This window comes from Dunckerocampus dactyliophorus, chromosome 9, assembly GCF_027744805.1.
Source record: "Dunckerocampus dactyliophorus isolate RoL2022-P2 chromosome 9, RoL_Ddac_1.1, whole genome shotgun sequence".
Taxonomy (NCBI): domain Eukaryota; kingdom Metazoa; phylum Chordata; class Actinopteri; order Syngnathiformes; family Syngnathidae; genus Dunckerocampus; species Dunckerocampus dactyliophorus.
Genome location: NC_072827.1, coordinates 12,855,430 through 12,868,811, shown reverse-complemented (window position 1 = coordinate 12,868,811; position 13,382 = coordinate 12,855,430). Strand labels below are relative to the sequence as shown.

The window sequence follows — 13,382 nt, the reverse complement described above, 5'->3', positions numbered from 1 at the left end:
TCTTGACATCTTCCAGGACATTGACATTGTGGAAGGAAGCACCAAACCGGTTGCCAAATTCAAATGTACTGTATTGACAACATGCAGTGAAGTTTTCTTCTCATTAAGTTTGTAGTTGGTGTGTAGCTTTCGTTTTAATAACATCAATATTGTTCATAACAAGATGCACTGAGTTGTGACATTTGTACTGGAGGACAAGTTTAAATATAGATGTAAGTATACAGTATGTTGAGATGGATACATAGACATATTATGCAACCTGCTCTCAGATTACGCAGTTCCATGTCAGCACTGACCTTAATTAACCTCACCTTTGTTGACCTAAGTAGGTTTTTCATAATCTGTGGACATTGTTTTTGTATATTAATTTCAGCATCGGTAATGAAGACTGATCACCTTCAGAAGCTTCCATTCAGTTGGCGTATGATGCCAAGTGAGGAGTATATGCAGAAAACCAAGAGAAGAGGAGACGTGAAGAAATTTGACTTCATACACATGATTCAGGTATTTATAGCATTCTGTACAACTACCTAGGGATGGACATTTGACAAAAAAAAAAATTAAATTGACTACAGGAAAAAATGTTTTTTTAAATTTATGAATTTATTTTTTTTATTTTTTCAAATAATGGTTTAATTGTAAGCACAAGCAGTTTAGAAGGTGAATGGATGGATGGTTTTATTGAAAGTTGAAGTGTGCAAAGTACACATTGCAACACACTGCAGAAATAAAATTAAAGCAAAAAAAGCCCCCAGCAAAATCTGGAAAAATAAAGCAAAAAGGCACAATATGAAGAGAAAAGGCTGAAATGTTGATACTAATAACTACTAATAAAAATGTCCCAAGTGAGGCCCAGGAGCCATTTGTGGCTGACACACATTGTAGAAATGAAATAAAATAAATACAGTGTAGAATAATCTAAACATCATACAGAACAGAAATATAAAAATTAAATAGGAACAGAAAAAATGGGGAAAATAATATAAAAAGGCACAATATAAAGAAAAAAAGGCTAGAATTGTTGGGCCATTTGCAATTAATGACACAATGTAGGAGTAAAAATAAAATAAATATTAAAATACATAAAAGAATGAAATAAAAATAGTACTTGACACAAATATAAAAATAAAATGAAAAAACAGCAAATATGGGGAAAATAAAGTACAAAAGGCACAAAGTAAAGAGAAAGGGCTGAATATTAATATTAATAACTAATTATAGTGTCACTAAAAGTGTCCATTTGCGACTAGCGACACTTTGTAGAAATAAAATAAAATAAATATTAAATAATATTTAATATCACGAAATAAAACAATAAACATAATACATAACACAAATATAAAAATACAAATTTTAAAAAACAACAAACGCTGGGAAAATAAAGTAAAAAGGCACAATGTAAAAAGAAAAGGCTGCAATGTTGATAATTATATATATTTCTAACGGCACTATTTTTTTTATTAACATGCGCACGGCCTGTTTGACCCTCGGTCCACACCGTAGTTTGAGGAAACGCAGCGGCGGATGTGAACCCACAAGTGGGAACAAATACTGAACAGAAATGGACAAAGAAAAGGGTATTTTGAATGGTAACTTTAGCTTTAAAGCTCTGGCAAATGTCTCTCTGGACAAGACCAAAGTTAATTGTATCTACTGTTGCTGTGAGGAGTACGTCGGCTGTCGGAGAGAAGTGAGAAGGTGCTGGAGCACTTGGCGTATTTTTTTAATTGTCATTTATATAGTGGTACCTTGGCTTAGGAGTGTCCTAATTAATGAGTGTTTTTTAGAGGCGAGCCCACTCTAGGCTGATTTTTTGCTTTGAAGTGCAAGCTAATATTTGGGTTAGAAGCTGCAGGCATAGCCGAGGACAGCTATTTGGGGGCTTGTATCAATATGACCATGACCGAGGACAAGAATGGATCTAAATAGCATTAGCAGCGCTAGCATTAGCAGTGCACTAGCTAGTCACTGGGAAAGACTTTCAAATTCTTTATTTGTTATGTATTGTGTAAAACTATGTCAGTAACGACATCAAAGTAAAAGCACTAAATGAATACAGACCCACCATCTACCAGTGCGAGCCTGGACTTTGTTTTTTAGAGAGGTGCACCACACAAATATGCATATTAGCTCTCAATAAGGTTGTCAAATCTAATCTTTATGCATTTAGGACCAAACATGAGGTAGATGAGCATGAGAGGAGCCAGATGAGGTGCCTCGGGCATCTAGTCCCCAGCCTGGGGAGGTGTCGAGGGCACGTCCGACCAGGAGGAGGCCCTGGGGAAGACCTAGGACATGTTGGAGAGACTCTGTCTCTCAACTGGCCTGGGAACGTCTCAAGATCCACCTGGAAGAGCTGGGAGAGGGAAGCCTGGCCTTCTCGTCGTAGGCTGCTGCTCTTTGACCTGGACTCAGGTAAATGGAAGCTGGTTGGATGGTTGGATGGATGGCTGGGCCCTTCTATTTGTTATTTTCCTTTCATTTATGATAGAAACACAGTTCAAATGTCCTTCTTCTTCCAAGTTTGACTATGAGAAAATGGAAATGTGGAGAAGTCACCTCCAAAAAGACACCCAGGCAGAAACCTTTTTTTTTTTCCATTAGAAATAATGGAAATGATCCATTCCAGAGTTAAGCTGTCGCCATCATAAAACCTGTAGTACATTTTTAAGTAACATGATAACATTCCTAACTGCCATACCAGTTGAAAAAGAAAATAAATTTTAGTCTCGCACAACTAGTTGACATTAGGTTAGCCTATTCGCAGAAGATAAGCAGTCTTTATTTTGAGATGTGTAGTGAAGCCTACTTTGCTTTTTGTTGTTTTTTTACAAAGCTGTCATGTAACGGGTGCCAGCCACTGTGGCTGTGTGGAAGTATGTTGGTTAAACATCACTCCCTGATGCTTTCTGAGCCGTCACAGCTTGCGATTTTAGCTCGATGGCTATCGCTTTCGACTTTAAATCTGCAGACTCTGGGTCGAGCCCGGGTGGAAATGTTGGCAGACCTATGAATTGTACGACATCATGAGAGGTAATAAACAAAAACTGAGTTGTAACTCTCAAACTCACGTTGATGGTCCAGCATTTAGCACAACAAATTGTACTGTTCGATGATTGTTGAAATGTTCAGCGATTGTATTAATAGCCAAATACTTTTTTTAAATGATATTCCATGTGCGTTTTTTTGTTTTACTATGTTGCTGTTTTAAAGTGTATATTTAATGATGCATGTTGATTATTGCAGTGACTGCACATTCATCACTGTGACTTGGAGTACAATTGAAGTAAAAAGACAAAAAGAACATCACTTAAACCATTCAAATATTCATCTGTATTGATATCCTGTGTATCTGTATTTATTTAGCATGTATACAGTGGTATTGAGTTGGCTGAGGTACTGGCACCATCTTGAGGGCAGAAGTAGAACTGAAACACTATCTTGAAATAGGAGAAAGAAAAAAAGCTTCAAAGCCCGTAAATATATTTTATTTTTTAATTATTTATATTTTATATCTATCCAATATTAAATACCGAATCTAAAATCCAAAAACAATAAAGATACATAGACCTAGAATTAATTGTAATTGTCATTATTATTATTTTTCCAATTGCCCTGTATCTTCAATACCAAAGTTACATAACAATTCTAAAGTTATATAACAAATATTTAAGACTAGCACAAATTTGGATTTTGAATGGCAGCTGTTAATGTCATCATCACGGTAAAAAGGATGTGGCATTTCAAAATTACAGTCGTTTCTAATCGCCTTCGTATATAGTTCCGACAAACCTCCCCGTTCCCTGGTAAAAACTGTTAGAATCGGCTATATACGATATAGGAATATATACTACAATGTTAAATTACTGTCTTAAAATTTGATTGATTGAAAGATGGCCACCAAAATCGCTTTATTTTGAAATTAGCTACTGTTCGATGTAGTTACATATAGGTCGCTCTTGGCATTACCTTAATGCTGAGCATATACGAGCATATAAAAGGCAGCTGAGGGTGTAGTCAGTGTTTGACATTCGCAGATTGGCTGGCGCGGTATGTTCAGTCCGACAGTACAGATATTCAAGGTAAGAATGACGTTGATGTTGCAAACTTAACTGCCGTTCTGTTTAGGTATGACAGCATCATGGCGACGGAGGCTAAGCGAAGCAGTTTTGAGGGCAACAAGGTGGAAAGTTTTCAGTTGTACCTGCAACACTCAGGCGAGCACGAATACGTCCTCCAGTTTCTCATGAAGTACTTGCCAGCAGAATTCAAAAGGTAATAATAAAAACAACGGAAAAAAAAACATTTCATGAGAATAAAATCAAAATATAAATAGAAAAGATCGTATTCTAATGATGATCGTAGTTTTAGGAGCACAGAGTTGAAATATTGAAAAAAGATGTTTTTTAAAGTCGCAATATTATGAGAAACAACACAAAGTAATATTATGGGAATAAAGTCAAAATGTTATGTGAATAAAGTCATAATTAATTGAAGACAGTTGACAAAAAAGTTGAAATAGGTGGAAAATAATAATAAAAAAAAAACAGCAATGTAAAAACAGCTGTGATTTTATGAGAACAAAGTCAAAATATTAAGACAAAAAAATATACACTACGTCCCCATCTTATGAACATCCGACTAGCGAACACTCGGAGATACGAACACAAGCCGACTGGTCTATATTTTCATGTGTTTTGCCTTATAAGCCCATATTTATTTATATTTAAGTCCATATTTCACATGCTTGACCAGTAGAGGGCACTGTGACACTGCTAATGGGACCAACAGGTGTTGAAGACCAGTGGAAGGAGAATGAAGAAAAGCTAAATTGTAGCTGTACATGCAACCCAGCACAGCTTGTGATCAAAGTTTATGAAGAGTTAATAGGCCTGCTTAATTCTACACCACCCACGGAACACGACTGCTTTTAGAAGAGCCTGACGGCGATGATTTGTCCTTTTTTCAATATCTCCTCCTCCTCCACCACCACAACGACGTATGCTCGACCACTCCTCTTTAAAGGTAAATAACATTTATCATTACATATTATTATATCATTTTTGTTATTGTTTTTTTCATTAATTATCCTCGTTTAATATTACTACTACATCCAAACTCATATTTACATACATACACATATACTGTATATGTATACACGTACATGTAGTACCAATATCATTGGTATTATAAATCCCTTTCCCCTACTTAAGAACAATTCGACTAGCGAACGGTTGTCTGGAACCAATTGTGTTCTTTAGTTGGGGACTTAGTGTATTCTAATGAAAAGTTATGGGAATAAAGTCATAATGTTGTGAAAAGAAAATTTACGAAGATTATTTCAGAAGAAAGCGAATTTGATACTAATAATATGCTTTTTCACCTATATCACAAAGCTGGGGTGCCGTTTGTTGTTGAAATGAATGTGAGTGTGAATGGTCGTTTGTCTATATGTGCCCTGCCATTGGCTGGCGACCAGTCCAGGGTGTACCCCACCTCTCGCCCGAAGACAGCTGAGATGTGTTACATGTGATGCTTGGCAAAATATGAAAGTGGCCCTTGCATCCTTTCATTTTTCAGTTTGTGGCCGTGGGTGGAAAAAGTTTGTCCACCCCTGATTTAGTTTTTAAAGACTAACTTAGTAATACACAGAGAAATAGAAGACGGACTGAGTTTAGGGTCTGTTGTGGAATAATTTAAACCAGGGTTTAATGCCAAAACTTTTCAGCTACATTCCCATAATTACAAATTCAGGCCCCATAAAATAAACCTGTACTCTACAGATGCATCTCATTAAATTAGAATATCCTGGAAAAGTTGTTTTATTTCAGTAGTTCAAATTAAAAAATGAAATTATATTTTACAGGTTGACTCCAGGCAGTAAAATATTTCCAAAATGTACACCTTAATCAGTTTGACGATTCTCTCTGTATTTGAGGCGTTTAGACGTCGCTAACGTGCTTGGCCTGTTTTAACTCCTGAAATTTAAATAACTTTTGCACCATATTTGAATTTACTGAGATGCACCTGGATATGAAGTTCTTTTATAATACGTTAACACTAACGCTGTATGTAAAGGCCCTGTCACACCGTGACGATTTAGCCAGCGTACGCCAACTTATGAAAAATTTGGCCAATACGCTGGCATACGTCGAATAAGTTATAGGTAAGTTTTGTATAAGTTAAGAGCACGCTGAAGCACGCCGGCATACGTCGTAGTACGTCCAAGTCGTCCAAAAATTTGGTGCATGCACAAAGTTTTCGACGTATGTCAACGTATGATTCAGACGTCCAGCATACGCGGGCAATAAGTTACGCGATCGTTGACGCCCATTCACACACGTTATTTGTTAGTTACGCACAAGTCGTAATACGTCAACATACCTTGAGACAAAACTGTGTCTTCTTGCCTCTCTTCTTGGCAAGAGTTAGCTGAGAGGAGATGGAGGCCACTGGGGAAGCAGCTTCCGATACCATTGACGATGCCTGAGAGGCGTTAGAACTTGCGTCATCTCCATCAGAGTGAGAGTGGGAGGCTGTGGGTGGTGATGGATCCCTCCGTCACTGCCCTGATACTTCTTGGCAGCGGTCTTCGAAATTTTCTTCGACATGATGGTGATGTTGACACTGCGATGACTACTGAGGTTATAATTTGAGTCATCAAGTGGCAGCCTTTTTATAGGCTACGGCACGTGATCGTCGGCCATACGCTGCCGTGCGGTTTGCATAAGTTAGACCGGCGTTGGGCATAAGTTGTGAACGCCAGCAACACGCTACGCATTCGTTGGTATAAGTTGTCTATAAGTTATAGAAACATTCTATATAAGTTACTAATACGTCATGTATACGTCAAACTCGTTATGAATACGCCCAAAATGGAAAAAAACGTCGACAGTTCAACGTATGCCATCAAAATGATCACGTCGCGCATGCGCTGGCCACATTGTCAAGATCATTTTTTCATAATTATCTTGTTCTGGTTCAGAATTGGAGCAGACAAAAGTGGCCTGGCTGTTCTCGGTGTAGGAAGTGGTGGAGGTATGTGATGACTTACATGAGCACGTTTTCAACGTGAATAACACTATCAAAGTTAATGTGCTCCCCTGGCTGAGTGTGCAGAGTTTGATCTCACATTGATGAGCGTTTCTCAACATCTTCCAGGTGAAGTGGATGTCCAGATGCTGTCTCTCATGCGGTCCACTTTCTCCACTCTTCCCATCAGTGCTGACATCGTGGAAGGAAGCACCGAACTGGTTGCCAAATTCAAAGGTATTGACAACTTACAGTGAAGTTTTTGTCTTATAAGTATTATTCTTTTAAAATAAAATCAATATCATTCAACATGCATTGAGTTGTGACTTTTGTGCTTGCATTCCACCTGCTTGTAACGAAAGATAGGATGCAAGTGCTTCAAATATTGAAGGTGCTTCAAATATTGACTTGTTATTCAACCTAAACAAATAAATGTGATTACGTAGTTTAATGGCAGCATTGCCTCAACCTTACCTTTGTTGACCCAAGCAGGTTTTTAATGACTTTTGGACATCGTTTTTTTTTTTCTCCCCCGTAAAAGTACTGTATTTTCAGGATTGGTAACGAAGACTGATAACCTTCGGAAGATTCCATTCACTTGGGATATGATGCCAAGTGAGGAGTATATGCAGAAAACCAAGGGAAGAGGAGACGTGAAGACATTTGACTTCATACACATGATTCAGGTATATGATGCTATCTGTACAACTACAACTGGCAACTGATCGACTACAGAAAAAAATAGTAATAAATGTTTTGGTTTTTTTTTTTAAATAATAGTTTTATGGTACGTTTAGGTGTGCAAAGTGCACATTGCAGCACATTGTAGAAATAAAGTTAAAGGGGAAAAAAACTGGACAAATAAAGCAAAAAGGCACAATGTAAAGAGAAAAGGCTGAAATGTTGATCCTAATAACTAAAAATAAAATTGTCCAAAGTACGATCCGGAGACCATTTGCTGCTAATGGCACATTGTGGAAATAAAATAAAAGAGATAATATAATAATGTAAACATAATACATAACATAAATATAAAATAAACAGCAAAATAGGAAAAATAAAGTAAAAAGGCACAATGCAAAGAGAAAAGGCTGAAATGTTGATGCTTATAAGTAATAAAAGTGCAGCCCGGGGGCCATTTGTGATTAGACACTATGTTTGTAGATTACACAAATATTTAAAAAATAAAAAACAGCAAATATGGGGAATGTAAAGTAAAAAGGCACAATGTAAAGAAAAGGCTGAAATGTTGATGCAGTGTCCAAAGTGCAGCCCGGGGCCATGTGTGACTAACAACACTTAAATTAAGTCTTTGTAGAACTAAAATTAAATAAATTAAAGTAAATAATATCATAAAATAAAGATAATACATAGCACAAAAATAAAAATACTAAAATGGGGAAAATAAAGTAAAAAGGCACAATGTAAAGAGAAAAGGCTGACATGATACTAATTATATATATATATATATATATATATATATATATATATATGTGTGTGTGCGTGTGCGTGTATTAGGGCTGTCAAATGACGTGTAATACGGAAATTTCTTTTAACAGCACTATTTTTGCTGTTATATATATACTCTATATATATGTATATATATATATATATACTATATATATGCACACGTCCTGTTTGACCCTTGGCCCACACCGTAGTTTGAGGAAACGCAGCGGCGGATGTGGAGCACAAGCGGGAACAAATATTGAGCAGAAATGAACAAAGAAAAGGGTATTGTGAATGGTAAGTTTAGCTTCAAAGCCTTGGCAGATGGCTCTCAACAAGACCAAAGTTATTTGTGTCTATTGTCGCTGTGAGTACGACTGCCAGAGAGAAGTGAGAAGGTGCTGGACCACTGCCTGTTTTTTTTTTTGTTTTTTTTGCATTTTTTTGTCATTTATACAGGGGTACCTTGGCATTCGAGTGTCCCAACTAAGGAGTGTTTTTTTTAGATGCGAGGCTGATTTTTTTTTTTGCTTTGAACTGTGAGCTAATATATAGGTTACGAGCTGCTAGTTACCGGCAGGCATAGTCGAGGACAGCTATTTGGGAGGCTTGACTGAACATGACTGAAGACGAGAATGGATCTCAATAGCATTAGCAGCGCTAGCATTAGCAGCACGCTAGCTAATCACCTGGAAAGATTTTCAACACATCAACAAAACATTATAGTGATGTAATTTATCTAATTTATAATGTATTGTGCAAAGCTATGACAGTAACAACATCAAATTAAAAGCGCTAAATGAATACAGACCCACCATCCACCAGTACAAGCCTGGACTTCGTTTTTCAGAGAGTTGCACCGCACAAATGTACACATTAGCACTCAGTAAGGTCATCAAATGTTACCTTTGTGGATTCCCACATAGTATCACATAGTATGAGGTGAAAGAAAAACAGGAAAAATACAGTATAGTAGTCTATCTGTGCAACGTGGGGTCAAGTTAGCAGGTGTGTTCAAGGGCTGTCTAACAATGTCGGAAAGTCGACGCATTAAACCGCAAAAACTGTGGGACTTTGAAATGCATATTATTTTTTAAATAAAATAATGGCCCATATTTCCAAAATTAATATCCCTTTACATACAATTTGATTGAGTTCTTTAAAATGTTTTTTTTGTTTTGTTTTAATCATTGTGCCTGAATGTTTCCCGCGGCCTGGGGGCTGGGGACCAGTCCCTTACAGCATGCTTGGGGATATGATGTGCTCTTTTACACATTTGAAAATACTGTAAGAATGCCACTTTTATAGAATTGGCTTCTTTATTTTCTAATATAAGTTTAATGTTTACACCAACAAATGTAATTGTTAAATCGTATTGTTTGTACACTATCAAATTGTATCAAATGGTTCTGTTTTTAAAATATATTGTTTTTTAATCGTATCTTAACCCATGTATCTAGATGCGTATCGAATCGTTTACCACAAAGAGATTTACATCCCTTTTTATACATAAAAACTTCTTTTTGTCTGTTCTGTTATATTATACAATACAAAAACAAAGACCCATCTCAATAGATAAATTAGGTCAAAATAGGTCAAATCTCTTCATGCAAATTTCTCACGAACAAATCGGCTCTAAGAGCACCACAGTGTGTTTAACCTCCCCGTCCTCCCTCTGCTCAGTGTGGACACAGAGACACTGCCACACATCTTGACGAATGACATTCGCCTTTAACAGAAAAACAGACAAGGAAAAAAAACTAATCAGCTCCCAGTCGGCTCCTGTTGTTCATTTCAAAGAGCCGTCTCTTAGAGCCAATTCGTTCGCGACCGACACATCAGTAGTAACATTCCCTCTGTAATTTACAGATGCTGTACTATGTGGACGACCTGACAAAAACAATCAAATTCTACCACAGCCTTCTGAAAAACAATGGCATGCTCATGATCATCATAGAAAGCGGTAAGCAGCCCAAATTTGACTAACTTTCAATGATCGACTTAATTATCAATTGTAGAATAACTGTAAAAACATGAGTGAAATAGCGGTGTCCCCAGTTGTATAATTTGTTAAACAATCCATGTCAACTTTTTAAAGGAATAAAGTCATATTCAATATCAAAATTGCACTAAATAACATTGAGTTTATACTAGTACAAGAAACATGTCTGTCATACCTGTTGAATTATATAACCATTTTATTTGACCAAACAGCTTGATAAGCTCCTTTGTAAAATTGTATTAGAAAGTGTGCTTAATAAAGTGTCCAGTGAGTAATTGTAACAATCCCTCCTTTATCACGGTTAATTGGTTCCAGACCCAACCGTGATAAGTGAATTTGCGCAAAGTATGATTCTTTCTTTCTAAATCAAATATTTTTGTAGTTGGGGCAAAGAAAACCTGTTTGTGACCTTCTAAATATGTTTTTTAACATTTAACAATTATTTGAGCCTTCTAGACATGAAATAACACACTTGTCACTATGACACTCGTAATACCCAAATTAGTAGTCATAATAAGAGAAAATAAGACATATAAAACATAATATAGACTCACACGTTAGCATTGGGAGACTTCCTTGTTGTTTCACTTGTTGTTTTACTTCAGTGCAGTACTTCCTGCAGTGGCTATTGTCTCATCAATGTGACATTACTGAAAACTAGTGACCAGTGTGCTGTAGAACACTACATACCACAACAAGTCTTTGAATGCATCTTCTGAATGTTTTATATTTGTATTTTATTTCATTTAGTTTATGCTTTAAAATGCATTTGTTTTTTACTACTAATAGGCCATAGTTAACCACAAAGCAGCAGTGATCGAGTGGCGAGGGATTACTGTTTCTATATTTTTATTAATCAAGAAAGTCTATCTATTTAAATATATTTAAATCATACATTTCTTGATGCAAAACAGCAAATTCTGGCTGGGACACGCTGTGGAGGACTTTCCCAAAAGAGCTGTACAATGAGACGGCCTTCGTGTTTCGTTCCTCTTCAGACGTCTTGGCCTCCCTGAAGAGTCTGGGTCTGAAATACGAGGAACGTTTCATCCCCTACAGCTATGACGTTACTGAGTGCTTCGATCCAAACAGCAAGACTGGACAACATCTGATTAGTTTCATGACAGGCAGAGAGAATTTCTACCAGTCGTTCACACCTCAAGTAAGAGCTGACATACTAAACCTTCTCAGGAGCAAGTGTAGTACAGAAAAGGAGGGCAAGGTCTTTTTCAACAGTGAAATGAGCTGTGTATTTGTTTACACTTGAATAGGTCTGTCACGATAACAAATTTTGTTGGACGATAATTGTGCAAATCATTGTTGATAATCGATATTATTGACAGCTTTTTTTGAGACAATTTTTTCATTGATTATATGGCATAAAAATGTGAGTAGGATGGGCAGCATAGATGGATGGATGGATGGAGTAATTTGAGTACATCATATCAAAAGCAATAAAATGTAATTTCTCAAGAGTAAAATTCATATAAAAGCCAATAAAATATAAAATTTGGTGTGCAAAATAATTTCGGGGTGTGACTAATCATTTGACGTGGTTATATATCAGTTGATGGTTTGATTTAGAATATATTGCTTTTTTAATTGTTAACAAACTCTCTTCAACACAATTATGATTGATTGACAGTCCCAAGTATAAAAAAACAGCGATTAGAGCGACACTTTCCGTGCGAGCTACCCACACCATGAGAGAACAGGCCAGGCACAGTGAGGGGGAGCTACCGCTGTTGCTACGGAGCCGAATATTTAACTGCCAGTGTGAAATTAACAGCGATGGAGACGGATAGCCAATGTCCAACGTGAAACTAACTTCACCACGGTGCAGAGTGAACCCTCATCCAGCCTGTGCGGTAATGAGAGAGGAGAGAGAGGAAAACAAACATGCATCCATATGTCAATTTATCGAGGCCGGCAAAATTATCGTTTTTGTTTTTTTTTTTTAAACGTTCAATTTATCGATTTATCGATTTATCGATTATCGTGACAGGCCTACACTTCAACATTGTTGAACATTGGGTAATTGTTAACATTCATCAACTATTGCATACTTAACCATGTGCGTAAATGTGTTTTCCTGGGTTTTAATCTTCTTCCTCATGGACATATCGCCTCTGAACCACCGCTACTGCGATTAGACCGCCTCATGTATACCTACGCCTACCAGTTAACGGAGGGCAGCTTAAAAAAAAAGACAAAAAGGCTTCGCTTTTTCAGTAACATACCATTCCTAATTGCCATACCAGTGTAAAAAGAAAGAAACAAGTTACCATAGCATAGCTATTTGACAATACAGTCACATTTTAACAGCAACATCATGCAAGGTTAACCTATTTGCTGAAGAAAATAGGCTTAATTTTAAGGTGTGTAGCGAAGCCTTTTAAAAAAAATGTACTTTTAAATACAGTAGTTATCCTCTGTGAAGTGATGGACAGACAGCATATGTAACAGGTGCCAGCCACGTTGGTAAAACTCACTCACTGACATCTTAACTGTTGTGCTGGACATTGAGTTGACAGCTCGGACTTTTAGCTCGACGGTTCAACATTTTGACATTGTACTGTTAAACCTTGCGCTGATTGTTGAAATGTTCAAGAAAATAAATCTGTTTTTGGATGCTCTTACTTGTGCCTTTTTTTTTTTTTTTGCAAAGTTGCTGTTTCAAAGAGTGTATTTCATTAAGGATGCATGTTGATTATTGCAGTGACTGACCATTCATCACTGTGACTTGGAATATACAATTGAAATAAAAAGGCAAAAAGAACATCACTAAAATGAACCCATTCACTCAACAACAATCATTCCAGTTCAATGCTATGACTTACTGGTGCAGGCATTAACAGTTTTCAGTAAATTCAGTCTTACTGCCTTGTTAATCCAATAC

At 36.7% G+C, this 13,382-nt stretch overlaps 1 protein-coding gene across 3 annotated transcripts; it reads left to right on the top strand.

The window, feature by feature from the left end:
- The first annotated feature begins 2,195 nt into the window (after positions 1-2,195).
- Positions 2,196-13,137, top strand: LOC129187813 (histamine N-methyltransferase-like). 3 transcript variants are annotated; one of them, XM_054787534.1, is made up of 7 exons: positions 2,196-2,415; positions 4,129-4,275; positions 6,986-7,038; positions 7,162-7,269; positions 7,588-7,718; positions 10,351-10,444; positions 11,398-13,137. In XM_054787534.1, exons 2-7 carry the CDS (start codon positions 4,142-4,144, stop codon positions 11,748-11,750), a joined length of 873 nt encoding a protein of 290 aa, XP_054643509.1. In that variant the 5' UTR covers positions 2,196-2,415; positions 4,129-4,141; the 3' UTR covers positions 11,751-13,137. The 3 variants fall into 3 exon arrangements, with proteins under 3 accessions (XP_054643509.1, XP_054643510.1, XP_054643508.1); XM_054787535.1 differs by lacking the exon at positions 2,196-2,415 and adding an exon at positions 3,892-4,050 and having other exon boundaries at positions 11,482-13,137; XM_054787533.1 differs by lacking the exon at positions 2,196-2,415 and adding an exon at positions 3,897-4,050.
- The last annotated feature ends 245 nt before the right edge of the window (positions 13,138-13,382 follow it).